General features: G+C 54.8%; 2 protein-coding genes across 3 annotated transcripts; both read left to right on the top strand.

The window, feature by feature from the left end:
* The first annotated feature begins 1,107 nt into the window (after positions 1-1,107).
* On the top strand, positions 1,108-3,406 carry LOC100846886 (uncharacterized protein sll0103). Of its 2 annotated transcripts, none has more exons than XM_003562063.3 (2): positions 1,108-1,261; positions 1,372-3,406. In XM_003562063.3, the coding sequence occupies exons 1-2, from the start codon at positions 1,178-1,180 to the stop codon at positions 3,274-3,276; spliced, it is 1,989 nt and encodes a 662-aa protein (XP_003562111.2). In that variant the 5' UTR covers positions 1,108-1,177; the 3' UTR covers positions 3,277-3,406. The 2 variants fall into 2 exon arrangements, with proteins under 2 accessions (XP_003562111.2, XP_010229230.2); XM_010230928.3 differs by having other exon boundaries at positions 1,124-1,261; positions 1,375-3,406.
* A 2,422-nt stretch (positions 3,407-5,828) lies between these two features.
* LOC100846577 (probable glutathione S-transferase GSTU6) lies at positions 5,829-6,968 on the top strand. The gene is made up of 2 exons (XM_003562062.3): positions 5,829-6,162; positions 6,265-6,968. Exons 1-2 carry the CDS (start codon positions 5,833-5,835, stop codon positions 6,631-6,633), a joined length of 699 nt encoding a protein of 232 aa, XP_003562110.1. The 5' UTR covers positions 5,829-5,832; the 3' UTR covers positions 6,634-6,968.
* The last annotated feature ends 15,645 nt before the right edge of the window (positions 6,969-22,613 follow it).

The following is a 22,613-nucleotide window of genomic DNA, read 5'->3' as shown; positions in this document are numbered from 1 at the left end:
TTCACGGGCACAAAGATGGTTCAACGATATAATCCTAAAAAGAGGTCCCAGCTCTCTACGGTGAACAGCACATAGATTAATAGAGAGTGTAGTTTTCTAGCTAGCTCGCGGTTTTGATCGTGTCATCGTTGAACGGATAAACCAAAGAAAAAAATGGAATATTTTACAAATAGAGGTTGTTTGAACATGTTTTTTTCTACATTTATGAACATATTTTTAACAAAATCAAGAACACTTTTTTACGTCCACGAACATTTTGATACGGTCCATGCTCTGCTTCTGTTTCTGAGTCGACTAGGCACGCCAAAGTGGTATTCTTTTTCTTGGTAGGACAAATAACTGTCCGGTAGCCAAAAGCTACCAGATCTTGTGTTCATACCACGGGATGATAATATGGATTTGTAATATAAAATGTTAGGCAAATGTTAGACAGCCCGATCATCAACCATATTTATAGTATCAAACATATTTAGCACAATATTTAGTAACGGTTTTGTTATATCTAACTAAGTCGTCTGATTTTAAGTTAGAGATAATCCGATTTCTCAGCCTTATGACGTGGTTTTTAAGATTCGAAACGAATGATGGAAATATATATAAATGAAACGACATCTAGATAGTAATCTAACGTGCAATGGTTCTGATTCGTCAATCTAGATTAATCTTTTTGCTTAACAATCGACGTCTCTAATATATAGCCACATCCATTTAGTAATTCTAGCCATCGTACTTTTTGTATACAACAATGATACAAAGCAGCGCAATGACGCGTAAGTTTGTGAATCAAATTGATCTCGTATACATATATGCAGGGGATAATACAAGATGTACGAGGTAACAAACTTTTAATCTATTCCCATCAATGATGGGCTGATCGTGTTGTACAAAGCAGGGGATATATGCAGAAGAATCACCGAATATGCTTGATAGTTGATACTCGGTTGTCTTCCCTTGAAGAAAACAGCAATTGCCCCTGATTTTCTCCATTGCTGAACGCGGTAGAGCCAATGACTTAACGCCGAAGCAGAGGCACCGAAGGACCTATTCATGACCGACCGTAGTTCTAATAAATTCAGTAAGCATTATTTCTGCATTTGAGTCGAGATCAGTACGACGTGGCCTCCACGGCGAAACCAATGTTGATGTTTCCTTCGAGATAAAGCATCTGGCTCGTTTTATGCCACAGCTATATATATCCTGGCAACTCGTTCCTGTCGATTTCCATAGCAACAGCTTGCAAAAGATGGAAGGCGCCGATCAGGTGAAGAAACCACTCGCCCTTAATTTTCTGCTTCTTTCATCAATTTTTCATCTGTACCATATCATCTAACAACGTATCGCACCTGGATCTGTTTCGTTGTGCGCGTTCAGCAGCAGAGCAATCCTTGCGCCATATGCCTCCGTGGCATGGGCGCCGGCGGCGGGCAGGCCATTTTCACGGCGGAGTGCTCCCACACGTTCCACTTCAACTGCATCTCCTCCAGCGTCGCGCACGGCCACCTCGTCTGCCCGCTCTGCAACACGCCCTGGCGCGAGCTCCCCTTCGTGCGCCCCACGCCAACGCCAGTCCAAGCACAACCGGTGCCCATGCATATCTTGCAACATCGGCAACCGCCGGCCCAGCAGGCCGTGGATCCGGTCATCGTCTTCGACGACGACGACCAGGTGGCTGACAGCGGGCCACAAGCAGCAGCAGGTGCATCGTCCAACGGAGCCGTGGTCGTCAAGATGCACACAGAGTACTCTGCCCTGGCCAGGGATGAGTCCCGCGACAACTTCGCCGTGCTCGTGCACGTCAGGGCTCCCGGGATGTCGGTCGACGCCGAGGCGCGCGCGCCGCTGGACCTGGTGACGGTGCTGGACGTGAGCGGCAGCATGGAGGGGAACAAGCTGGCGCTGCTGAAGCAGGCCATGCGGTTCGTCATCGATAACCTGGGGCCCGGAGATCGGCTCTGCGTCGTGTCCTTCTCCTCCGGGGCGCGCCGCGAGACAAGGCTGGCGCGCATGTCGGACGCTGGGAAGGCGGCGTCCATGGCCGCCGTGGACGCCCTCGCGGCGCGCGGCGGCACCAACATCGCCGAGGGCCTCAGCACGGCCGCCAAGGTGCTCAACGAGCGTCGCCACAGGAACGCCGTCTCCAGCGTCATACTGCTATCCGATGGCCAGGACAACCACACCATGATGAGGAGGAGACGGGGGAACGGCGGCAACTACGAGGAGCTCGTCCCGCCGTCGTTCGTGAGCACGGGCGCTACAGCAAGGTCGGCGCCGGTCCACACGTTCGGGTTTGGCAACGACCACGACGCGGCCGCGATGCACGTGATCGCCGAGGCCACGGGCGGCACGTTCTCCTTCATCGAGAATGAGGCCGTGATCCAGGACGCGTTCGCGCAGTGCATCGGCGGGCTGCTCTCCGTCGTGGTCCAGGACGCGCGCGTCGCTGTCTCCTGCGTGCACCCGGGAGTCCGTGTCATGTGCGTCAAGTCCGGCCGTTACGAGAGCCGCGTCGACGAGGATGGCCGCGCCGCGTCGGTTCGGGTCGGGGAGCTGTACGCGGACGAGGAGAGGCGGTTCTTGCTGTACTTGGCCGTGCCAAGAGGCGAAGCCGCAGACGGCGATCAGACTGCTCTCCTGAAAGTGGTCTTCAGTTACAGAGCGGCGGCAGGCGGGGGCGACGTGAGCGTGGCGCCCGAGGACACTGTGGTGACGAGGCCGGAAGGATACGTAGAGGCGGAACGGTCGGTGGAGGTGGAGCGGGAGCGCGCTCGGGTGGAGGCGGCGGAGGACATCGCGGCCGCGAGGGCGGCGGCAGAGCGCGGCGCGCACGAGGAAGCGGCGGAGATCCTCGAGAACCGGCAGCGCGCGGTGGCGCAGACGGGTGGCGGCAGCGACCCCATGATCACAGCCCTGGGAGCCGAGCTGCGGGAGATGCGCGGGCGCGTGATGAACCGGCAGAGCTACGCGCGCTCGGGGCGGGCGTACATGCTGGCCGGCATGAGCGCGCACGGGCAGCAGCGGGCCAACTCGAGGCAGATTCGTTCGGGGGTCCGCCGAACATCCATACCGGCGGCATATAATGCCGGTGGGCAGACAGTCGTCGGTGTGGTGCCGGAGGAGGAAGAGGTGCCGAACGAAGAAGCGACGATGGCGTACGCGACGCCGGCCATGCGCGCCATGCTTCTGAGGTCGCGGATGATGTCGGCAGAGCAAGGGCACCAGCAGGCCGAGGCTGGAGAAGTCGCGGCAAGCCTTGAACCCAGGGTCGGGAAACCGTAATGCATTAGGGCAACGTGTCTTACACGAACTAGTACGAGCGTCATTTCGTTTCAGCCCGCCTCAATCGTTTGTCATATGTAAAATGAGTAAGTTCTTTCACTTTTGAAAAGCAATCAGAAACTTGTGCCAATCTGTCGTGCCAATTTTGTTCCGAACGAAATGAGGCAACTACGTTCTATAGATGCAAGAACGCACTATCATTCGCTCGTGACCGTGGACTAACGCATGTGCAATTTCAAAATTTTAAGAGGATTATCTTGAACTTGTTTATTGTGGAAAAAACTTTCAGGATTGTTTCATAACTAATACTCAAACTAAAACAGAGACAAGTATTTAGAAACGGAGGGAGTAAGTAATAATTGAGAAACTGTATAAACCATTAGTAGGAGGATAGAGGTGGGGGAGGGGGGGTGGGGAGCCCCTCAATAACATTTAGCGGAGAACATGAATGAATACTGAATATGGCAAGCAATAAGAACTATTAATCATAGAACTGAGACGTGAAAAACGACATTGTATCTGATTTGGATCTATTGGGTTTTAGGGTCCCTCAATCCCTTTCTACAGCACACTAAGCCGGTCATCGGCGACCCAGTCGCCGCCGAGCCCGACAGCTGAGCTGACGACGGCGACGAAGAAGAGAAATGCGAAGACCAGGCGCGCCATGAGTAATGAGAGCGAAAAAAAATATTGCGTTGTGTTTGTTTGGTTTGCCTCTCTCCTCGTCTGTTTTTCCCCTTTTCATATCAGCACTTGCGCGTGGCCCGGTAATGGGGCTAAACCGAACCCAACCCACTCCATGTTACATCACGTGTATTTCCCACCCCCATCCAAACCACAAATCAAATTAGAAAACCCAAACCACACTGCACCATATGAAATTTCGATCCAACCCACACCGAAACCGATTTTGAACCCATGGATGCCAAGTCTCCGAGACTATGCTTTATACATGTATATTGCAAAGGAATATTTAGTAATCCGAGTCTAGGAACGTATCCAAAATTGAAACAAAATTACAAATTTTCAATTTTGTATAGGATTACATCCAATTGGCCATCTACACTATTACGGACTGCTCTGGTGAGAGTGGTGTTTTTTTTGCGAAAAAGATGAAAGTGGTGTTCAGTTCCGGAGACGCGGCGGCCTGTGGGGATGACGTGAGCGTGGCTGCGGAGGACACGGTGGTGACGAGGCTAGAAGATCCACACGTGGCGGAGACCGCGGAACGGTCGGTGTAGGTGGAGTGGGAGCACGTCCGGGTGGAGACAGCGGATGACATCACGGCAGCAACAGCGACGGCGATGGCGACATCAGGGTGCCTGAATGTAGCTCTGCCCTTGGTGGCTGGACGGAAAGGAATCCTTCTACAAAATCTTAATGGGCTGGGGGCACACTACAAAATCTTAATGGGCTGGGGGCGGTGCTCCCTGACCTGAATACCACACCTGGATAAGAAAATTCTTGGAATAAGATTTCATTTCATCGCATGATGCTAAATATTCCAGACTTTAATTCATTGAGCTAAATATTTCATCGCGGGCTCGGCGGGCGCTCTCCCTCTCCGGTGCAGCACACGAGGGCGACCGCTGCGGCGGCGACTGCGATGATGGCGAGCGTCAAGGCGATGGCGTCGACAACAAAGACGCTGCTCGCCGTGCTTCGCGGCCGCACGGGCGGCGGCGTCGCTGCTGCAGGCAGTGGTGGGCTTGCCGGCGTCACCGGGGCCGGCGGCATGAAGAGCATGTCGTCGGCGACCCACGAAGAGCAACAGGACGAAGGAGACGCGCCATGAGATGAATGTTCGGCACAAGGCATCGGGAGCGGAGCGCGCGGCGAAGGGCAGGGGGTCCAAGGGGGCGTGCACGACGGTGACCACGACGAGGGAGAGATCTATGTGGCCGCCTGATGAGGGAGAGGTCTTTGGGGGAGCGGTGACGGCACATGAGAGGGCGGCGCTGCGTTGTTTTGGCCGACGTCTGGAGATGCGATCGATTTATTTTTGCGATCGGTAGTTTGGGGCCTCATGGGCCTCATCATTGGACGTAAAATAGTCTAAATTACCCTGGTAATCAACGCTCTACTACTCCTTCCTTCTTGTAGTGTCAAAAAGTGCCGTAAAAGACCGGTAACACCAGTTACACTTGGACACACAACAAATTGGACAAGATATCCCAATCCACTAGATGACTAGAACATCCATTAGACATCAGAACATATGTTTAGTTATACTACTCCCGGAGCTTTCGTCCTGCACTGCAAACCATATATAACTACAGTTTGGTTTGATTGATGTAGCAGTAGCAGCAATCGTCTGTTGGCCTTGGACCTTGGTCGATGCCGAACACCACAGCATCTCACGGTAGGGCTGTGTTGTCTACGCGAAAAGATTCCCCAATCGGATGTATCCTCTGATTTTTTATTTTTTATTTTTTTACGGAAAGCTACCTAAGTTGCTGGAAATGCGAGGCTATATATTCCCTTGTCGGCTCTCGCACATACCCGGTGTCCGTAAAAGCAGAGTAAGCAGTAGACAGAGCAGAGAACCGCGGCGTAATGGCAGGTGAAGGAGAGCTGAAGCTGCTGGGCGCGTCCATGAGCCCGTTCTCAATCCGCGTGCGCATGGCGCTGGACATGAAGGGCGTGAGCTACGAGTACCTGGAGCAGGATCTGTTCCACAAGGGCGAGCTCCTCCTGCGGTCTAACCCGGTGCACAAGAAGGTGCCCGTGCTGATCGTCCACGGCGGCAAGCCCATCTGCGAGTCGCTGGCCATCGTGCAGCACGTCGACGAGGCCTGGAGCTCCGTGGCCCGGCCTAGCATCCTCCCCACCGGCCCCTACCAGCGCGCCACCGCCCGCTTCTGGGCCGCCTACGTCGACGACAAGGTCTGCCTGCTGCATCGCGCTCTCCGTCCCTCTGCAGCTTGAACTTTGAACTGACCACAACAGATGCCGTATGTACGTGGCTTCGTCGTCTCTGCACTGCAGCTGTTCCCTGCTTGGGTGGGTCTGATGCAGGCGGCGACGGAGGAGGAGCGAGCGGAGAGGCTGAGCGAGACGCTGCCGATGATGGCGCGCCTGGAGGAGGCCTTCGCCGAGTGCTCTGGCGGGGCCGGCTTCTTCGGCGGCCGCTCCGTCGGGTACCTTGACGTCGTCGTCGGGTGCAACCTGTTCTGGCTGGACGCGCTGCGCGAGATGTTCGGCGTGGCGGTCGTGGACCCCGGCAGGACCCCGCTCCTGGCCGCGTGGGCGGCGCGGTTCGCGGCGACCGCTGCGGTGAGGGACGTGGCGCCGGACGCGGACGACACGGTGGAGTTCGCGCACAGGGTTCGAGCTTACAACGCCGCTAGCTTATAAGCTGCCATCATGGTGGACGGACAGTCGTCGGCGCAGTGCCGCTGGACTGACGTTCTGATTTCAAGTTCTCGAGAGGAATAGGAACATCCTGAACCGAACTTGGAGTTGTCTATTGTTCAGAACAAATGACCTGAAAGGCTGAAACTGAAATGCTGAAACTGAAATGCTGAGAACAAAGATACAGCTGTTGTTCCGTCTCCTGTGAAAGCATGGTGTGAACCTGGAAGCTGATTGGGTACCGTGGTGTACCTTTGGGGCATGGGACCTTCTATGGCTTGTACATGAACTTCTTTCTGTCATATTACGGATACGTAATGTTTTTGCATTTCCTTGAAGAAGAAAAAACTCTTGAGATAAGTTTAGTAGCAGCGCAACAGAATCAAATCCAGAACTTAATGCAAGTTTAGATATTCCATCACAACTATGGCAGTTACATAATGTTTTTTTATCGGTTCATGATAGGTTTAAATTTGGGTTTTACATCCTTGCCGCTGGTGAGGCTGAAGTTATGTGAACGCCATCTATTTTTGGCTTTTTATGAGAATTCACTCTGACGTCAGCTTCATGGCATTTTTGACCAAAAAGTGGCATTTTCATAAATATTTTTTTGGCTCAAAACTGATAGCAGCAGCATGTTTCAGAAATTCAAATGCATCGATGCTAGCTTTTTATAAATAATATACGCGTGTATTTCAAAAACAATATGAGAGGAAATTACACTACAGGTCCATGAACTTGGCGCGATGTTCAGTTTCATCCATTAACTTGAAAACTGCTCAAATGACTCACTAAACTTGGCAGCTTTGTTCATTTTAGTCCAAATGGTCAAAATCAGGTGAAATTCGGCCACGCTGGCATGTGTTGTGGACCCGGCCGACGTCTGAGGAGGCTTTTCACAATTTTCTGATTATGGACCTTTTCTGTTTAACCCCCTCGAATCTCCAGAATGCATGGGGAGACGCTGCCCTCGCCGGTGAACCCACTTCGGGCCGGCATACGCGGCGTCCACGCTAATGGCTCTGTCGATGGGTTCGGCGGGGTTACTCGAACGGCCAGATCCACATCACATGCCATCATGACCGAATTTCGCCCGAATCTGGCCATTTGGACTAAAATGAGCAAAGATGTCAACTTTAGTGAATCATTGGAAGAGTTTTCAAGTTAATGGATGAAACTGAATATCGCTGCCAAGTTCATGGACCCGCAGTGTAATTTCCTCAAAATGTGGAGATGTCTCAAGCAAAGCATCCCTAACGCCACTAACTTTCAATCCTTCTTCTCCTATAAGACATGCCAAAATTGCAACAAAATAAATATCTTGCATTTATTTGCAACTACGAGGAGCTCGTCCCACCGTCGTTTGTGAGCACGGCTGCTGCTGCGAGGTTGGTGCCGGTCCAAATGTTCGGGTTCGGCAACGACCACGACGCGGCCGCGATGCACGTGATCGCCGAGGCCACGGGCGGCACGTTCTCCTTCATCGAGAACGAGGCCGTGATCCAAGACGCGTTTGCGCAGTGCATCGGCGGGCCGCTCTCCATCGTGGTCTAGGACGCGCGTGTCGCCGTCACCTGCGTGCACCCGGGAGTCCGTGTCATGTGCGTCAAGTCCAGGCATTACGAGAGCCGCGTGGACAAGGATGGCCGCGCCGCGTCGGTTCGGGTCGGGGAGCTCTCCGCGAATGAGGAGAGGCGGTTCTTGCTCTACTTGGCCGTGCCAAGAGCTGAAGCCGCAGATGGCGATCAGACTGCTCTCATGAAAGTGGTCTTCAGTTACAGAGCGACGGCAGGCGGGGACCACGTGAGCGTGGCGCCCGAGGACACTGTGGTGACGAGGCCGGAAGGACACGTAGAGGTGGAACGGACGGTGGAGGTGGAGCGGGAGTGCGCTCGGGTGGAGGCAGCAGAGCACATCGTGGCGGTGAGGGCGGCAGCAGAGCGTGGCGCGGACGAGGAGGATCCGAGAGAGAGAGAGAGAGAGAGAGAGAGAGAGAGAGAGAGAGAGAGAGAGAGAGATGGGCCGCGGGCTCGGCGTAGGCGGCAACAACGACGGTGACGACCACAACAAGGTGCATGAATGTAGCTCCGCTCTTAGTGGCTGGATGGGAAGGAATCCTTCTAGAAACTCTTAATGGGCTGGGGGGGGGGGGCGGGGCGGGGCAGTGGCCCCTTACAAAATCGGTGAACTTGTTAATTGTTTCTTAGTCTGAATTCTGAAGTTGTTAATTTAGTATGCACTAGCACGTGTCCACGGGGGTACACATCATGTCCACTCTACACACTCACGCAGATATTTTCACCGAAGAAAGCCTCCGAGCCGGATGCAGCAGGGGTTCGGCGCCGGCGCCGGTAGACCGCGCGGCGCAGTACGCGACGACGACGACGACCACGGTGGCAGCGACGATAACGGCGACGACGACGGACCTGCTCGGTGCGCGTGGGACCTCATCCGGCGGTGGCCGCGCTTCAACCAGGCCGTCGTCGCCGATCCGGTCGGCCGCGGCCATGGGAGAGAGGAAGACGAGGATGATCAACGCGATGAAGGATGTGCTCGCCATAAAATCGACTGGATCTTTTGTTTGTTTGGTCGTTCTCTGCTTCTTGGCGCACTCCTCATCTGCCACCCTGTTTATACTCCCACACCCACTCTGTCTCATTCTCAAAGGGAATTAAGGCAGTGTATGATATCCACTAAGGCCATCAGGTGTACTCATGCTAGCCCACTATGAGCCGTCGGATTTTCAATTTGTGGATCAGATGTGGGCATTTGCTATTTTACATTTCGATCCTTAGATTTCAATAAAACTAACCCGCCCTCCCTTCTTTTTCTCTCTCTCTCTCTCTCCTCCACCTTCCCCACACCCGACTCTCTCTCTTTCTCTCCTGTGCACCCCACCGCCGCTGACCTCGCGCGAGATCAGCCTCTCCACTGTCCGGTGCTACATACCTCTGGTAGGACCGGGTGGATCAGCCTCCCATGGGTCGGATCAGGCGGGATCCAACTCCGCCTCCTCAGCCCACACCGACGTCCCTCACAGTGGGAGCCCCTTACCCTCCTCCGCGACGCATGGCTGCCGTGGCCCGTCCAGCCTAACCGCCGCCTCCGCCCCTCCCCCGCCAAAACTGAAGGGTGGAAATGGAAAATGCCCATTTACCAACCCTTAGATCTGGACCACAAGTTGGGAATCTTGTGGCTCAGGATGCCTTAGTGCATGAGTACACATGAAGCTCTTAGTGCATAGCATACGTTCCCAAGAATTAAGAGGCCACCACTTTGCCTATCTGTAGAAACAAACAACAAAGCGATGCGTGTGCATAGCATAAATATATAGAGAGGAGTGTGATGTGATATCTATTAGTATCTCAATAAGGGGAAGAAGACAGAGTGGAGTCATGCATGAATTCCGCGAGGAAGAGAAATGGCATGGCGATGAGGATGAAGTTGCGATCCAAGATAATCATCCTATCATTGGGTAAGCACTGAGCACACTTATTGCACACGCACAATCTTAAGCACTAAGCCCACTTATTGAACACGCACAATCTTACTTGACCCAGGATCCAGTCGCCGCTTCCATGGGTTCCAAATCGCTGGGATCCCGTACCACGCGCTGGGATTGGGTCACTGTCGGTGTCCCATGGCGAGCTGCCGTCGCCTGGACGTGGTCCACCATGTCAAGAGGGTCATCCACCTCACCATCCACCGGATCTAGGTCTCAGGCACACTGGCCGTCACGGCCGATGGCCGTGCGTGGAGAATGCTTCTTCTCTCAGAGAAACCATGACGGGATTGGGGAAGAATAGGATCTGGGAGACAGGAAGAGGTTTTTGCAAATAGAGCGACTTTACTTATGAGGTTGCGGGAGGTTTCTTGTAAATTTACCACATTAGCTTCCAAACGGTTAATTTGCATCGATCGGCTCAGACAGAAAGGATGCATGGATGCACCGGGTTGGCCGGATTCACTGGATACGACACCCAGATACATAGTGATAAATGATAAACTTTTGTCTGTAGCTATAACACCCATACCAACATTCCCTCTTTGCATGTAGGAATGGTATATAACTTCTGTTCCACTGACTAAAATGAGAATAGCAATCCCACCAACTTTGTCTTTTCCATGGTTCAGCTGGCAGCAGTATTGATCAAAGTATGACAATTGGCATGCAAATGAACAGAAAATGTTATTAGTGTGTGTTCCTGTAATTTAGGTGCAAATTATACATGTAACATGAGGAATATCTAGTAACACCATATCAGTCTTCGTCGAGAACCACAACTTTGCAACGGAGACAAAGAGATCCAACAAAAATTGAGGAAAGAGGGACAATTTTTTTGAGCTGATTTCAGCATGCAACTATCAATATTGGTGTATGTGTGTACATCTCTGCTGCAGTACTAACACACCATATTGAAAACAACAAGCACAGACACATCCACAAAGAAATCATGTAGACCAAGAAGACCTAAAATATAGGGAAGCTGCATCTCCATCTATGAATAACAACGAACTTAATAACAATTCAGTATCTCAGGAAGCAGAGCCTGCTCAATCCAAGCAAAATCATCTGAACATGCACAATGGGCAACAAACGGTAGCTAAATGAATTGTTAGTTATTACACAATTTTTTTTAGTCTTCAAACTTCTCTTCTCGTGAGCAGCAAGATTAGTAATTATAAGCTTGTATTTAAGTATTTAACTGGCCAAGGAGGAGATCGATGAAAAAATTACCCGGAACAGCATGCTGCTTTGAAGGCAGCTTTGTCGGATTTGGCTTGAAGGCATACACATGAAGCTCGGAAACTGCTCAGAAAATGCAAAATCACTATGACAGAAAGCTTCATACAAAACAGCAGAATCAAATTGCCGATTCCAAAAGCAAATGAAAGAAACCAGCAGAGAAAATTGGCAGAGGACAAAATGAACATAACCTATCACCACAAGCAGAGGATTCTAGTCGAATTTGGGGAAGAAAACGCCGCTTAGATTCGAGCCCAGACTAGGAACTATTTGCATTCCTGAAGTTCTATTATGACATTCAATCCTCTGCTCGCAAGGGCTTCAATATGATCTCCCGGATCTTCGGTAAGCTTTACGGGACGGCCCCGTCAACCCTACTTCACGGCCCAAGGTGCACGGCAGATCACTTGGCAGCGGGTGGGGGTGGAATTTAGTCCCAACTTGGCCGTGTAAGGGGGAGCAGACCAAGATAAATAGGTTCGTCCCCCACCTCTTGTTGACTTCCGAATAATTCCTAGAGCCGACCCACTCTAGGCTATCTATCCGCATGACCTTTGGACCTGATCTAAGCTTGGTTGGCGTGAATTGTGTGGGGTTGAATAAATTAAACAAATCATCCAAATAACTTTATATTCCATCACATTATAGTCTACCACTATACCCTTCCTTCCATTTCAAAATATAGGACACATAACTTTTGTTGAATGTCAAACTTTTTAAATTTGATTGATCTTATAACAAAAGATACCAGTGTCTAAATTGTTAAACGAAGATCATTAGATTTTATTGTGACATATATTTTTATACTATCTTGGTTTGACATTATATACGTTGAAATTGGTGCAGGTTTCAAAGTTTGCGCATATGCGGAATACTGACCCATGAAAAGAGAGCCATGTAGGGGTGAGCTAGCTGATCTGTTGTTTGCTTCTCCGGCGTCTGTTAAGTTTTATGTTTGGTTAAGAACTTTCTTTGTGATTTGCTTGCTTTGTGGTGTGAAACTTTGATGGTGGTGCGCTGCTTGTAATGTTGGCATCCCCAGCAGAACCTTGGGCTTCCTAATAAAGCCGGGCTGAAAAAGCCTTTTCTGTAAAAAAAGAGAGCCGCGGTCGTAGCGAGTAGATGGTCCAGGTTTGTCATGACCCCAGGCCCCGACGCATAGATGGCCCGAGAAACATCTGTGCTGTCTAGTTTGGCACCGGGTTGATTCCCACGAAGATGAGCTTCGATTGTTTAGGTGATGGGCCACTCCGGACGGCGGGAAGCTTCGAGTATTTGTTTGTCAACAATGGAGAAATGTCATGTCGATGGCCCATCAATGGGACAACGTGTTATATCAGGAAATTAGCGGGGGTTCTTTGGTCCATGAACAATACGTGTTTAGCGCCCCTCAAAAAAAAGTACGTGAGCGTTGCTGGCCTAATATTAGCCCGTTGTTCTGGAGGGCGGCACTGATTGGGTTTTTTGAAATTGATGATTGCCTGCAGGATAATTATGTGCCAAATTTTGAACTAATTATGTGCAGTGCCAAAACAAAACAGGTGGCACTCCAGAAGTAATTTCAATTGGCATGATCCGGTGCGCTTGGTGACTCTTGTAGAACACTTGTGCCATTTTTGAAAGACCCAGCATTAAATAAGATTAGTTGCTAGGTGTCCGCATTGAATGGTCATCTGAAGGGGATGTTGTTAAAAAAAAACTAACCTGGACCTGCATTCAACACTGGTAGTAGCAACGCCGATGCAACAGTCGGCGTGGAAGCCGTCAAAACAAGGATAGATGAGCTCCTCCTCACCTCCCCCGTGGGAGGTTGCCACCAGCCTCACGCTGGCGCGCTCCCCGCGGCCGGCAGCCCCACTCCTGGTGCACTCCGCTCTGGATGCCACAGCCACCCCCCCCCCCCCCGCGCCCCCTCGGCCTCCCTTCCCCTCGGTCCGTCGCTTAGCCCCGTCCCTGCAGGTGAGGATTCCATCTACCGCGTCCTTAACTCCCTAACCCCATCCTCGCCTAGCTCTTGCAGGGCTAGCCCCAGCTCGCATGGCTTGTCACCATCACTCCAGATTCTCCGCCGGTCGGAAATCCCCGCTGCTCGTGCCCTGCCAAGGGCGCAGATTCAGTCCTTTGCCGTGGTGAGAAGTCGCGTCATTACTGCCCCTGTTCGGGATCACTCGCCCCTCCCCGCTTCGGCGGACCCCCCAAGGTTCCCCCCCCCCCCATCGGCTGTCCCCACTGGTCCGGTCCGTTGCCCGGGCTCGGGCCATACGCGTCGCAGGGCGCGTGTCCGGGCCAAGGCTGCTTCGGCTGTTGTGTCTGCTGCCCCCAACGTCAACAACATTGATGAGGAAAGCCAGGGACGGACGCTGGTCTCCCCAAGGCACCGGCGCGGCCCGGCTGGCTTACCCCGTTCCCGCCCGGGCAATTACGCCGGCCAGCACCGGGCTGGTGAGGCGTTAAATGCCGCCGGGCATGGCTATGGCTATAAGAAGCGGTTCAGGGGAGAATGCTTCCGGTGTCTTCAGCCCGGCCACCGCAAAGCTGAGTGTCGAGATCCACTTTGGTGTACTGCTTGCAAGCTGGTTGGGCACCTCGCTCGCCAGTGTCCTTCTAAGCGGCGGACTGCAAGTGGTTCTGGCAACATGGGCTCGCGTGGCCTGAGTTCGCTGGGCGCTGCCCGCTCTGGCGACCGTCCCGGTGAGGCGCACCGCAGGCCGCTGGAGGACTTTGCTGTGATCACGTCCTCGCCAGCCATGGGAGAGATGACCGGGATGCTGCGGGCTACGGCTATGGTCATTACGGCCCATGCCGGTTTCGCGCACCTCTCCAATGTGGCCATTGGACGTGCTCTCGTCGAAGATCTGCATCTCCGGCCGGAGGTGGTGGCGGTGAGCCGCTTTGGGTAGGGTGACCTACTGGCGTGTTTTGCCGAGCCTTGGTAGCGTGATTTGGCCAGGGACGCCGGCGTGTTCACCTTCCAAGGTGTCCCTTTCACCCTCTCTCCCTGGACGCCAACCCAGGATGGCACTCACTACCAATGGAAGTATTACTGCCGGCTTGCTGTGGAGAAGCTGCCGCTCCAGGCGTGGAACGTGCGGGCTCTCCAAGAGCTGCCACCCGGCAAGTGCCTCGTCGACTGCATCGAGGAGCAGTCCGAGTCCCTCCACAACGCTGAATTCTGCTTCGTTTGGGTCTGGGCCTTTAACCCGGATCGGCTGCCGCGCGTCCTCTACACCGACATTGTGGACACCATTGCTGAGCCTCGCGCTCGCCATGGCCAGCTGGTGGGCCACCCGCGGGACGATGGCCGTGAGGGCCCGAAGTTCCGCGTCCTTGTCCACCTCGACACGACTAAGGACTTCTCACCTCTGGAACCCCTCTCGCCAGTCAGCGTGGCTTTCGGCCTGCCTTCCGGCTCCCTGGAGGATTTCCGGCCTTGGCCGGTGGTTGAGCGGTTCTCCTACACCAAGCACCTCGTGAATGGCATTGAGCCGCCTCCCCCGCCCCGCGCCTCCGTCCACTCCAGGCTCGGCGCTGGGCGTCGCGATGAGGATGCGGATCGTGGAGGGGACGGTCGCGGCTCGTCTCGACGCCGGTTCCGGAGCTGGCGTGAGGCGCTGCTGCGCGGGCGCGACTACAACGCTCGCGCCGACGAGGCGGTGGCCCCCACCAGAAGCCGGGGTCAAAGCGGTGGTGGCCGTGCCGTCTCTACGGTGGCCCCCACCGGTGCTGAGGCCCAAGACAGTGGCGCCCGTGCTGAGGCGGTGGAGCCCGCCTGTGTTGAGGCGGTGGTGCCCCTCCATGCTGGGGCGCAAAGCGACGACTCCCGTGAAGCAGACGACCGTCAAGATAGCTCGGATGTCGCGCTGCGGCGCAGACGTGGGCGTCGGTCTCGCCGCAGCTGCTCTGTCTCTAACGCCCACTCCTGCTGTCACCCTGCCCCTGTCTCGGTCCTTGTGGAACAAGCTTGGAACCCTGTGGATGTCGTTTTGCCGCCTGTGGTGCAGACAGAGATGCCCCTGGTGACGGTCGTTGGCCCCTCCTGCGAGCTGACGCTGGGTACGCGGCCGCCCCCTTTTCTGGAACCCTGCATGCTCCCTTCCAGGTCCCCCGCGCAGCAGCTCTGGGACGAGCTGATGCACACCGACCCGCTCCACGTGGAGGTGGAGGCCACCAGGCTGAGTGCGGAATTTGGAATCTTCAACCACCATTCGCTTGGAATCTCACCGCCTAGGGGGCGCTCGCCTAGCTACTCGCCTGTCGGGTCCCCTTCCGTGCTGGTGCCTCATCTGGGCCGCAGCCCAAGTTATGAGCCGGTCTCCTGGTCCTACCGTGGGCTCCCCCCCTCGGGGCTTGAGGACTTCACCAACTTCAACCTGGACGGGCCGGATGATGGGCCGGCTGCTGGGCCTGCGCTCGCGCACCCCCCCCCCTTGTTGTGGGCCGTCCCCGGAGCCAAGACAGCCTCGGAACATCCGAGTATTTCGGCCAGGCTTCCCCCTCGGTGGCCCAGCTCAGGCTTTGCGTTGCCCAACCGCCACCGGTGATCCAAAGCTCGATTGCCCTGCTCGACACCACCATGCAGTGCATCGAGATTGATGGCTTTGCCTCCCTGATGGCTGGCCTCCTCCGCCACCTTCCGCCTTCTATCCTGGGACCCGCGCCGCTCGGCCTGCCGGTGCCCCTGCCGGTGCCGGCTGCTCGGCAGGCAGCCACCCTGGTGGAAGCTGCGCCCGAGGTGGGTGCCCCCAAGCCGAGGCGTAGCCGCCGCCTCGCGAGGGCTGCTTCCTCCCCCCTTACGATCGAGCAGCGGGCCCAGGCTCGGATCGCCCAGCAGATGGAGGTTCTTCACTCCGCCAGTGAGTTCGACGCCTCTACCCACCTGAAGATGAAGGAGAAGTTCGCCAGCCCGCTCTCTCCTCGCCTCGTGAGGAGGCTGGCCCGTGTGACCCACGCTGAGTCCTCGGCGCGCATCGATCTCCCAGATGGCGAGCTCCAGCAGCTGCTGGAGGATCCCGCCTAGATGATGTGGCCGCCTGTCGCACCGATGCACCACCTTTTCCCGATGATTGTAGCGATTACCTCCCCTGCGTATGAGTGTTTGTTCTTGAAATTGGCCGTCAGTTGTCCTGAGCGGCCTTACTGTGTTCTTGTTCTTAGGGATTGTTCTCCAAATTGGCTGCCAGCTGTTCTGGCCGGCCTTGAGTTTGTTTGCTGGTCCTCTCGGACCGGTCTGTCTGTTGCTGCTGCTTTGTTCCTAACATGAATGAAAATCCTAAAATTCTTAACTAGAACGTACGCGGTCTCAATACCCCGGCCCGACGAGCGTACACTAGGCGCCTCATTAACCAGCTGAATTGCTCGGTGCTCTGCCTCCAGGAAACAAAGCTTGCGGTAGTGAGCCCGACGTTACGTTTGGACATCGCTGGCCCTCGGCTCTCTGGCTGTGCAGACCGGCTCACTGCGGGCACTAGAGGTGGGATCATGATCCTTTGGGACCCTGACCATTTCCACGACACAGTGCTTGATGTGGGGGAGTTTTCTCTCACGATCCAACTCGCGCCTTGCACCGGGGAAGCGCCCTGGTGCATCACCTCCGTTTACGGTCCCAACGATGACCCCTCTCGGCTGCGTTTCCTTCAGGAACTCAGGCGTATCCGCACCTTGTTTGCGCTGCCTTGGCTTGCGGTGGGGGACTTCAACCTGATTGTCACGGCAGAGGATAAGAGCTCCACCAACCTCAATCGTAAGATGATGCGGCACTTCTGAGACACCCTGAACTCTTGTCTTCTCAAGGAGTTGAAGCTGGTCGGCCGGAGGTTCACTTGGACCAATGAGCAGGACTCCCCAGTCCTAGTGAAGCTCGACCGCGCTTTCTGTGATGTTGCGTGGGACATCCGTTTCTCCTCGGCGTGTCTTGTTCCCCTTGCCACCTCCCCTTCCGACCATTCCCTCTGGTCATTCACTGCCCTGAGGCCATCCGGCGGAAGCGGCCCTTCAGGTTCGAGGCTTTCTGGCCGCATGTCACCGGGTTCATGGGCATCGTCTAGAACTCGTGGAGCCGCCCCTGTCCGCTCAGCTGCCCGGTTGCGGCCCTGAATTTCAAGCTCGGCCGGGTGGCGGCCGACCTCTCCGCCTGGCATAGGAACCAGATCGGGAGCACCAAGTTGCAGTTCACGCTCGCCCAACAGACCATCCTCCTACTCGATTTGGCTCAGGAGGAATGGCAGCTCCTTCCGCATGAGCTCGACCTGCGGAAGAGCCTCAAGAGCAGGGTGTTGGGCCTTGCCGTCATTGAGAGGATCCGTATCAAGCAACGGTCGCGCGTCAACTGGTTGCGTCTTGGGGATGCGAACTGCAAGTTCTTCCACATCAAGGCTAATGGCAGGCGCCGCCGCAACTGCATCTCCTCCATCTTTGATGGGCAGCGTGTGGCGGTGGAGCACGATCAGAAGGAGGGGATCATCTGGAGGTTCTTCCAGGGGCTACTGGGCGCCCCCTCAGATGCGGCCCACTCCTTCGACTGGGCCGCTCTTGGGCTGCCGCAGGCGGACCTGGAGGGCCTTGACGTGCCTTTCTCGGAAGAGGAAGTGTGGCAGGCCATCCTGAACTCCCCCATGGGCCGTGCCCGCCGCCCAGACGGCTTCTCGGGCTCTTTCTTTTGGGCTGTGTGGCCGGTGATCAAGGGGGACGTCCTCCGCGCGTTCGGCCAGCTGTTCGTCGGCAACTCCTCGGCCCTGGAGTCCGTTAACACGTCGACCATTGTGTTGCTTGCCAAGCGGGCTGATGCCTCGGAGGTCAAGGATTACCGCCCAATAAGCCTCATGCATAGCGTGGCCAAGCTGTTCATGAAGGTTTTGGCGTCCCGTCTGGCCAAAAAGATTGACCTGCTTGTCTCCGCCTCGCAATGCGCCTTCATAAAAGGCCGGTGTATTCAGAACAATTTTCTGTTCGTGCAAAACCTTCTGAAGGATCTGCATAGGAAGAAGAAGCCGGTTGTGCTCCTCAAGCTCGACATTGCTAAGGCGTCCGACTCCGTGTCTTGGCCCTATCTCATTGATATGCTTAGGGCGCGGGGTTTTAGTCGCCGCTGGACGGATTGGATCTCCATTCTCCTCTCCACATCCTCCTCCCGCGTTCTTCTCAATGGGGTGGCTAGGCCATCTATATGGCATAGGCGCAGCTTGCAGCAGGGAGATCCGCTTTCCCCCTTCCTCTTCATTCTCGCCATGGAGCCTCTCCAGCGGCTCATCAAGCTGGCTGCTGATGCCGGTGCCATATCCCGGCTGCCCAGTAGGCCGGAGTACTCGCGCACCTCCCTTTATGCCGATGACGATGTTGTTTTCCTCAACCCCATCAAGAGCGAGATGCTCGTGATTAAGGAGATTCTTGAGGTGTTTGGCAAGGTCTCGGGGCTGCAGGTTAATTTCTCAAAGTGCGCGGCCTACCCGGTGCGCTGTGATGGCTTGGACTTAGCAGACATCCTCAAGCCGCTAGCGGTGCCGGTTGCCGCGCTCCCCTGTACCTACCTCGGCATGCCGCTTTCCCTCTGGTGGCCTAAGAAGGCGGAGCTGCAGCCGCTCTTGGACAAGATCGGCAAGAGGCTGGCCTCCTGGAAGCATGGCCTGCTCTCAGCGGCGGGGCGCCTGGTGCTCCTGCGTTCCGTACTCTCGGCCATGCCAATTTACACCATGACCACGCTTCAACTCCCGACATGGTTCATTAAGGATTGCGATCGTCTCCGCCGTGGCTGGATGTGGGCAGCGAAGGAATCTACCACTGGAGGCCAATGCAAGGTGGCCTGGCGCGCGGTTTGTCGGCCGCAATGCCTAGGCGGTCTTGGGGTGCCCGACTTGGCTTTGCTCAGCCGCGCCTTGCGCCTCCACTGGCTGTGGCACGAGCGGGTGGCCACCGACAAGCCCTGGCTTGGCCTCCCGGTGCCTTGCTCGGACGTGGATCGTGAGCTCTTTGCGGTGGCCACGCGGGTGACCCTCGGCGATGGCAAAACCGCCTCCTTCTGGCATGATAGCTGGCTTGGAGTCGCGCCGAGGCTGGCCATGCCTTCGCTCTTCAGGCTCTCCTCCAGGAAGAACCGGTCAGTTGTCGATGCCATCCGTGGCGGCAGGTGGGTTTTTGACCTACAGGGCAGAATCTCTGCCGAGGAATTGGGCGAATTCGTGGAGCTGTGGGCGCATGTCAACGAGATTACGCTGACAGGGGAGCGCAACCTCTTCACCAGGCGTTTCTCCCCTTCCGGCCAATACTCCTCCAGATCCGCATACCGGATTCAGTTCCTTGGCGTCGGGTCCACACGGTTCGTGGCTGACATCTGGCAGGTCAAGGCCACGTCCAAGAGCAAGTTCTTCCTCTGGCTTCTCGCGAAGGACCGGCTGCTCACGGCGGATGTGCTCTTGAGGCGTGGGTGGCCGAACTGCTATTTTTGTCAGCTTTGCCGGCGAAGCCTTCAGACAAGTTCTCACTTGTGCTTCGAGTGCCATTGGGTGAACACGGTCTGGGACCTGGTCGGGGTGCGTTTCCGGCTGCCAAGCCTCTGCCACGAAAATTGGCCGTCGTGTCGCACCCCGTTTGAGTGGTTCAAGGGACTGTCCAGGTGTCGAGCCGCCGATCACCCTAAGGCCAGGACGATTGCCCTGACCACTCTGTGGGAGATCTGGCTGGAGCGAAACCGCCGGATTTTCCAAGGCGTTGAGCTCTCACCCGGCCAGCTCGTCTCCCGTATCCAGGAAACGATGGGACTCTAGAATCTGACCTTTGGATGTTCCCGGATGCTGCGAGAGTAGGCGTGCCCTCCTCCGGCCTGCCCGCCCTTTTTTTTTTTTCTCCTTTCTGCCCGTTTTGTATTTGCTCCCCTTGAACGCATGTACTGTATTTTTCTCCTTCCACGAATGAAAACGGCAGCCCCACCTGCCGGGCTTTCAAAAAAAAAAAAACTAACCGCGTATACTGGTACTTAGTGTGGATCTCAACTCAAGTGTTGTGTCTGTACTGGAAAAAAAAACTAACCTCGTATACTGGTAGTGTGATTCTTCCCGGACGGATGTTTGATACTCTGAAAGTGCGTGTCGTGTGGGCGCCCGGTTTGTGTCTTGAAATTTCACCACAGGGTTAGGATTGGGAACGCGCCGGATGAGATGAAACCTAATCCAAACAAGAAATGCACTCTGGAAACTTCGATACGGAACTATGCGGAGCGTAGAGCAGGCACGTTGTAGTTGGAATTTAGGCACATGAGCTTACGATGATTGAGCAGCTCGTGGACGGACACACCACAATTAGGCCCCTGGTTAGCTTGCGAGAAGAACATATATCGGCACATGTACATGAAACTAGGAAGAAAATGAGTAGAAACAGTAGGTCATGCACGCACAAACAAACAATTTGGCCCATAAGAAAGAAGTTAGAGAGGCACTTCAACGGGGAATCCAGAGTACACATAGTCAAAGTCGTTCGTGCGGCCAGACTTCAGTTTGACCCATGAAACAAGAGCGGCACAACAATCCAAGAACAGTTCTACTACCTATTCCGTTTCATAATTTTTGTCTCAAATTTACGCAAAAATGAATATACATATTTTTTAAAAACGTCTAAATACATGTAATATTTTGACAAGAATCATGAAACAGGAGGAGTACACTCCTACTACATTACTCCGTACGAAACTAAACTTACAGTACTTTATTAATTCTCAGCTACGAAACTGACATCGGTGAGACGGTGTGACCTACAGCCGCCCCGTCCACTGGCTCGCCACGAGGTGAGACAGGAGCTTCACCCGGGAGGGTCAGCGGGCTCTGCCTCCGGCTCCGGGCAGGGCGGGCGCGGGCGCGCGCCGGCGCAGCACACGACGGCGGTGCCGAGGGCGGCGAAGGCGAGGGCGAGCGCGAGGGAGGCGATGACGACGGTCGTCTGGTTGCACGGCCCGGCGGGCGGCGCTGCAGGACGGACCGGCGGCGCTGCAGGCGGCGGCGGCGGCGTGAAAAAGCGATCGTCCGCTACCCAATCGCCGCCGAGCGAGGCGGCACAGCCCACGACGCCGACGGCGACGAGGACGAGAAGCGCGACCTCCTGGCGCGCCATGACGAGGTTTGCTCTAAGCTCTGCTCTAAGATGGCTGATTCGGTGGAAAGGAATATGGAAAGATTAAGGTGGCGCGTATCCCGGCCTCGGTTCAGAGGAGCAGAAACCTGTAGCTCCACCCTTAGTGGCTGTATGGTCCTTCTACAAAATCTTAATGGGCTAGGGAGCGATGCTTCCCTACCTGAACGTAGTTCCACGTGAGCTCCTGTGTTTTGTTCTTAATGACGGTTACCCTAAACAATCACCTCAAGTGCGACGGCCTGTCACTCAAAAATGCCACGAGCAGGGTAGAAGGGTGGGGGCCATAGAACATTTGGTCCCTATGTTACACGAAACTGCGACAATCAGGCTGCGGTACACCTCGTAGAGGTGGCGGCGAGTCGCTGCAAACTCAGACGATGCGGAGAGAGCACCATACGATAGCGAAAGTTGCTCCGGCGCTGGCGATGGCGAGTGCCACCGCTGCATCGATCCCGTTTCTTCATCCATGCGTGCATGGATCCATCCTCGCACATCCATACATGCACGTGACACCGAGATCCTTAACGACAATTAATTGATCCATGGATGCCCTATCAACGTGCGGCAATACAAACACAACAGAATATTATGCTACGAGTAGTACTCATCATCATGGTACATGAGGAGTTAGTTGGCTGGCCTGGTGTGGCTCGCTGCGAGCCACGACATTAGCAACTCATCATCATGCACGATGTATCAGCACGTTAAACAAGTGTGGAAATGGAATAACAGATGTACTGTCGATCGATCTTGCAGGAGCACTCGAGCAGGATGGCATCGGGATCAGCTAGTTTGCTTGCCTTTTGCAACAGGTGAACTGTTCATGAAGATAAGAAGAGATCATATGTAGCTAGACAGCACGGGAGCATGGATCATGCATGCAGCTAGCAGGCAGCTACTAGCAGGAGTAGCTAGCTAGCTGGTGAGATCGGCCCGGTATGGCTGTCCGAACGACTGATCTGCCACTGCCACACATGTCTTATCTTGATCGCAAACGTACGTGCCCAATCGATCAATCTCTGCCATGGCATGCATACATGCATAATTGCATATGCGTGTACTTTTGGAACTATCGGTGTGCTCGTTTACAAGGAGATCACGCATGACCATCACAAGAAACATT

This window comes from Brachypodium distachyon, chromosome 1 (assembly GCF_000005505.3).
Source record: "Brachypodium distachyon strain Bd21 chromosome 1, Brachypodium_distachyon_v3.0, whole genome shotgun sequence".
Classification (NCBI taxonomy): Eukaryota; Viridiplantae; Streptophyta; class Magnoliopsida; order Poales; family Poaceae; genus Brachypodium; species Brachypodium distachyon.
The sequence above is the reverse complement of the archived record's forward strand: the minus strand, read 5'-3'. Positions and strand labels throughout refer to the sequence as shown.

What these genes read in the sequence shown, in the direction of transcription:
- LOC100846886 (XM_003562063.3), top strand. Translation starts at nt 1,178, where the DNA reads ATGCCACAGCTATATATATCCTGGCAACTCGTTCCTGTCGATTTCCAT. An exon ending in AGATGGAAGGCGCCGATCAG is followed by an intron (nt 1,262 to 1,371) that starts GTGAAGAAACCA and finishes GTGCGCGTTCAG; the next exon opens with CAGCAGAGCAATCCTTGCGC.
- LOC100846577 (XM_003562062.3), top strand. Translation starts at nt 5,833, where the DNA reads ATGGCAGGTGAAGGAGAGCTGAAGCTGCTGGGCGCGTCCATGAGCCCG. An exon ending in CCGCCTACGTCGACGACAAG is followed by an intron (nt 6,163 to 6,264) that starts GTCTGCCTGCTG and finishes TCTGCACTGCAG; the next exon opens with CTGTTCCCTGCTTGGGTGGG.